This window comes from Lissotriton helveticus, chromosome 3_1 (genome assembly GCF_964261635.1).
Source record: "Lissotriton helveticus chromosome 3_1, aLisHel1.1, whole genome shotgun sequence".
Classification (NCBI taxonomy): Eukaryota; Metazoa; Chordata; class Amphibia; order Caudata; family Salamandridae; genus Lissotriton; species Lissotriton helveticus.
The window spans coordinates 1,830,984,896-1,830,990,895 of record NC_136061.1 but is presented as its reverse complement, the minus strand read 5'-3'; the positions used below and the strand labels follow the sequence as shown (position 1 = coordinate 1,830,990,895).

The following is a 6,000-nucleotide window of genomic DNA, read 5'->3' as shown; positions in this document are numbered from 1 at the left end:
TGTTCTATACACTAGCGTGTTCTTAAGCATTACTGACCCGGAAAGTCCCCATTGTAGCGAGAAGGTGATCGTCTCATTACCTAGGCATCAGCAGCTCTGATTGGTCACAAACAAGGAGATAAATAGCCTCTATCAACAAGGTTGAATGTAGTCAGGTGCATTTTACTAGCTGCTCATTTTATTTCCCATGGACTGCTGCTGCTTAACACCTTGGGTGCTCATGATGGCTCCCGGCCGTCATGAGTCACAGTAGGCGTGTGCTCATGACGGCCGGAAGCCGCCAGAACGTTGCCACGCGGTATTAATTCCCCGCCTCTGCGAGGGAATTAATCAGTGGGCGGAGTTCGGACGGCTCCTGGCCGTCATGAGCACACGCCCACCATGATTTATGACGGCCGGGAGCCGTCTGGAATATGGGAGAGCCACGCCCAGCCTCGCCCCCCCTCGCACGCGGCGGAATTCGCCCCGCAGCGAAGGGGTTAACACAAATTGCCATTCCTATGCCTTTTTTCTTATTTTCTACACAATGACAAAGATATAGACGTGCCTAGCTAGTAAGAGGCTCTGATAAAAGTGGACAAAGTTTTTATTGTCACAATTTACAGTTTTTGGCATAAACTCAGGACCACAGGAAAATTGAATGAAGAAGCCACATGCCCCTCTATATAAAGCAGGACACATTTGAGATTCTGCAGAAAAAAGTACATGGATTCTGTCTTGGTTTGATTGCCTTCGATATACAACTGATGTTACTTTTCAATGACAACAGTATTGATGTGGCCATCTACAGTAATTCGGTTAGCAAGTCTGCTTGAGTGAAAGGAAGGAAACGAGACATTCTTTCGGTACATAATATTTGTGAACATATGTGGAGCATAAAACTCATCTATACATTTCAGATTATTCACAATAATATAATTTTTACTTTGCCACATGGAAAACACATGATGTACATGCATCAGTTCCGTGACATCGGACCAGGTACACCTTTATCCATTGCCAGATAGATATTGGTGTTTTTTTTTTAATGGCGTCCATACCGGCGTGTTGCACTGTAACACGCTGTAGTACAAGCCTATTTTCAGTGTCCTCAGCTCCAGTATTTGTCTCTTTTCTGTGCCACCTGCCACTCTTTCTATGCCTCACTCCAAAGAGTTTTCTCCTTTACACACCGTCTTCAGTCTTCCTTTCTATTCTATAATCTCAGGCCTAACATAAGTCTTGTCTCCAAGTTCTTGGCCCCTCCGTATACATCCATCGATGCCATCAAACAGTTTCTAAGTGCTGCCACCAAACCATCGGACTTTACGCCTTTCAACATACTCAGTCTGATTATCTCATTTCTAACACAGAGTTCTGGAACCCACATTTCAAGCCTGTAGCCATGCGCAACTTTTTATTCGGCTCTGATCTCGAAATAAGAACAAAAAATATCACATTATGCCATTAGTCCCTGTATGCATGTTAGTTATCGGTCTTCAGTTCTGTGTGGCATGATATCCAATTTGCAGCTCCTTTCTATGACCCTATTCTGGAGTTCATGCTTCAGGCTTGCTTCTCTTCACCACCTGCGACAAGCGTTACTTTGGTCTTGCAAACTAGTCTTCCCTCCTCCTTCTGATGCTACATTGAACATTTAACTTGAATTTAGAAATTGAAAAAGATATTAGCAGTTACTCTGAAAAACAAATCCGATCCAGAATAAAACCAACTGAAATACACCATATGATCCCTTCTAGTTGGGAAGAAATTTCAGAATTACTTATAAGGGTGATATGCAGGTTTGCTTTAAAACTCGTTCACGAGTCAGTTAGAGGGGCAACAAAGTACTCATAGGCCATGCATATCTAAATCCATGAAATTAGGAGGTAAGCTTAGATATGGTGGCGCCATTATACGACTTACAGAAATGTCACGCGGTACTCTAAAACATGGCTGCCACAGCAAACTATCCGTTATAAAAGGCAGAATGGAAACATTAATGCTATAAGGCCAAACCTTTTCTGAGCGGAATTAGGTGGAAATAATGGATAAAGGGGGTAGGAGGGGCTGGACAGGATTACTTTCGGTATCTGTGAAATAAGCATGACCTGCTAACCAGTACTAAGCATTGTGTATTTGAATACAGGCAGTCTCCACTTTATTTGCTGTGCTTCATATTAAACATATAGGAAAAACAACCAGTGACATGGAAGTGACAAGAGATGTTCCAAACCAGGAGATAATTTTTCTTCTGGTCAAAATAGATTTATGAATCCTTTTGCACCTCTATGATGCAACTGGATCTGCATACAAGCCGACATAAAAGAGCAGCAAGAGTTATTGGGGTCTTTTGTTTTTAGGTAAAAAGTCTATAGAACCACCACTTCCTCACCGACAACCTGCTGTAGTTTGCTGGGACAGGGAAAGATCAAACACATTGTGCATAGAACATAAGCATCCAATAAGAAAGTGCCAAGGATGATGAATAACTGTTTTAGGGAATGATGAGTTTTTGGGAGGCTGACACTAAATCCGAAGCTTGGCAAGTCAACAATCCAAGTGGCAACTAGGAAAAGGCAACAAGGACCAGGACAAGTGAGGAAATATTGCCTAGGACTCTTCCACCATCTGAAGCAAAGAGTTGATTGCTGCGTCTTTGTTGCCATTTTGGGCTTCCAGCACAGAGCGAACAACTTCCTTGTCTATGGTTGGGAACATATCCTGAATCGCCTTCAGGTCCTCATCAGTCATTCTATGCTGAGGATTGACAGCTGGGGGAGGCACAGCCACTGGCATCATTCCAGAATTATAGACTGTCGGCATTCCTGAAGAAAGAGAAGAGGAACAGTGCATCACGAGAGGTAACATAATAGAAGAAAGAGTTACATCATGGCGAAATCTAGTTCTTTCTTTTTTTGAGAAGGTATAGGCAACCTTTGCTTATATTTAAACATTTTATATTTTAACATTTTAGATTTAAACATTTTAAATGGTATTTTCTGACAAATACCTCTTCAATGGTGCGAGTCTGAAGGACAAATTACACGTATTGTGAGTGCATCCTTCTTAACAATGCACGAGGGCACTTATACAAGAAAAAAATAATGTTGCTTCCTGTGTGATTGTTTTCATTAAACGTTTATTTTAAAGCGTGAATATTTTATCTATAAAAATGTGTGCCAGGTTCACGCACGTAGGCAACCACCGTCTATGAATGTCAACAAAGATTTTATGACGGAAAAGTTCTGGATTATTTTAGATTCACAGTAAACTATACAGTTTTCACTATTCAACTGCTATTCCTTAAGAGAAACGAGAAACTACACTGGCAGCACTTACACCACCAGATTTACAGTTCTGAAGGCCTGGTAACGCACCCAGTAAAACTGTAACACAATCTGATAATAGTGCCAACACAAAAGAACACAATAATAAAAACAACAGCAACAATAATAATGACTGGATAATAGGTGTTAATACTCAAATCAATGGAAGTCATATTATCTATCCTGGAAGGGAGGTAGTCTGAACTGCTCTGTTGGGACAAACGCATGACCTGCACATCTGTGTGGCAGCCTAGCCCACCAAGCTGTAACGTACGCCTGGCAGTCCACTATGAAGTTCTAAGAATATTACACCAGAGATTACATCTGCAGTGCATTTGTTTTCCCATAATCAATTTCTCAAGATTATGTAGCCCACGGATTCATGCTTAGAATATTTTGGAGAAAAAAATCCCTAGAGCTCTGGCCTTCGGAAATGAGGTAAAGATCAATCTTCAACTCTTGTAACCTGAAAAAGAAGACTCAATTTAATATAATATAGCAATGCCGACGACATATCTAAAAGCTTAAGCATTATCCAAATAGAAGGTTAAACTACTGGCAGAGACACTGGCGATGGCGCATTGGAAAGGGTGTGAAGTATAGGCAGTAGTATTACCAATGTGATATTTGGCTAATATTAAGTTGACAGGAAGAGTACAACATACTTGTGGGTTCAGGAGGGCAAGAGCCAAGTACATTAGATACCGTATAAATAATGTATGAGCATATGACATTCCGGTGGTGCAGCTTTCTACATGCAGGTCTTCAATTTCCTTCTGGGTGGGGCAATGCAAAAACCCAGGTGATAGAATCAATTCTCATTGAGAAAAATGGTACTCCAAGATCATTTTTGTTTCTTCAGGCAGCTACTTATCATTAGTCTGTCCAGTAGTAAGAGCAATGTTCCTGAAATTAATATGATCCCACATCGACACAAAGCTACTGCCGAGTTTAGAAACTGCACAACTAGGGGTCCTTGAACTTGGGGAGGAAGGTTTCGAACTCAATAAGGGGTGAAAAGATATCTGTTGATGGAAAGTGAAATGTAAGACAAAGTGACTGAAAAGACAACTTTTCATCTGCTAAATGAATATCAGACTTCAAATATAGGGTCTTTAGCCCATATGCCTTTAACCCACGAGCATTACAACGTGTTGTATTACCACGTAGGGCTTTATAACACATGGCTTTACACAGAAGTACTTAGGCAAACAATCACAGGAAATGAACTGTAAATAGCCACTTAAGTAGTACTGTATCAAAATAAGTGATGCTGTAAAATAGTATGTGTACATTTACGTGACCAGTCACATGTATGACTACAATTCCTACAATGTCTCCTTCTGGGTGGGGGTAAGGGGGATATGATAAAAGTAAACAATGTGAACAAACTAGCGAGCAGTGACAAAGACCACTTAGTAGAAACACGACAGCGTTTCTAATCCGCTACACCTTCTTTATTAAAAATCGGCAACATGAGCTTCTGGAGTGTCCTGAAATTGTTTTTTCAATAACTTAAAACTGTGATGTAATTTGGCGCAGGCACTTTTTTGGAACAGTGAGTGAGCTGGACAACAACCACAGCATCCCTCAGTAGATAAATGAATACATAAATAACATTTCTTACTATTTTGTTTTATTTTTTAGGGGTACCCTCCTCAAACCCCTCATTTTTTATTCTTTTGGGTGTAACCCCCACCTTTGAATCTACTAATCTCCCTTTAATCTACGATCACCTGAATGGAGCACAGGGACTACAAGAGCACTTTTTACTTTCTATAGTCATGCATGGACTAAGGTCATGGGCAAGAAGATTCCTATCTGGCTCTGTTTATTTACCAAGTAGGTGGTGTTAGAACTGGGGTTTCTGGCTGGCAGAGGTATGTACCTTGTCAGAGCAGGAACCACCACTCTAGTCAGGGTAAGCTAGATACACACAAAATTATAACCTATGCTCGCCATCTGGTAGATTGCCAGAGAGCAGTCAGGCTTATCTATAGAGGAAATTTTTAAAGTATTTGTGCAACAAAAACACACACACAAGCAAACACACGCACACAAGCAAACACATGCAGACACACAAGTAAACACACACACATGCAAACACACATACACACAAGCAAACAAACACACTCACATACGCACGCACACCAAAATACTCAGGGTTAGAACAATAGAATATAGTCGTATGGGTAATACAAGACCAAAACGACAAAAATCCAATAAGCAGAACCGGAGTTTAAGAATTTTTAAAGATGAAATCAAATTATAATGCTTAGAGTCATAATTGGGAACCGGGGACATCTGGTCATACTAAACGGGGGTAAATCCAAAGATGAGGCCGACTGCAAAGGAAGGCAGACCAGCTACAGGACTCGCACACGTCCCACTGAAAAAGTACCTTGGATGGAGGAAGCATAAACATCGAAGACTCAATGCGAAGAGACGCTGCGCCATCGAAACAGTGAATGGAGTCAATGTGTCTGTTACGATCCGCGCAGTAGATGAAGGCTTCATCGACTTTGCCGGCGATGGTCGATCTCGGGCAGTCAGTCTTCATAGAGCCGTGCAGTCCATTGAAGCAATGTCGTCTAGCGGCAACTGCGTTGATGTCAAACAGCAATGCGTCGGTTCTGATCGGTGCAAAGACATTGATGCATCACTTTTGATGGGCCAGCACATAAAATCACCT

The 6,000-nt window shown here is 41.3% G+C and overlaps 1 protein-coding gene across 1 annotated transcript in view; it reads right to left on the bottom strand.

Moving 5' to 3' along the window:
• Positions 1-568: 568 nt before the first annotated feature.
• The window catches only part of TOLLIP (toll interacting protein), a 249,134-nt gene continuing 243,702 nt past the window's right edge, over positions 569-6,000 (bottom strand). Inside the window, exon 6 of the mRNA XM_078682765.1 lies at positions 569-2,807. Coding sequence (XP_078538891.1) covers positions 2,593-2,807 — 215 coding nt within the window. The 3' untranslated portion in view covers positions 569-2,592. The remainder of the gene's footprint in view (positions 2,808-6,000) is intronic.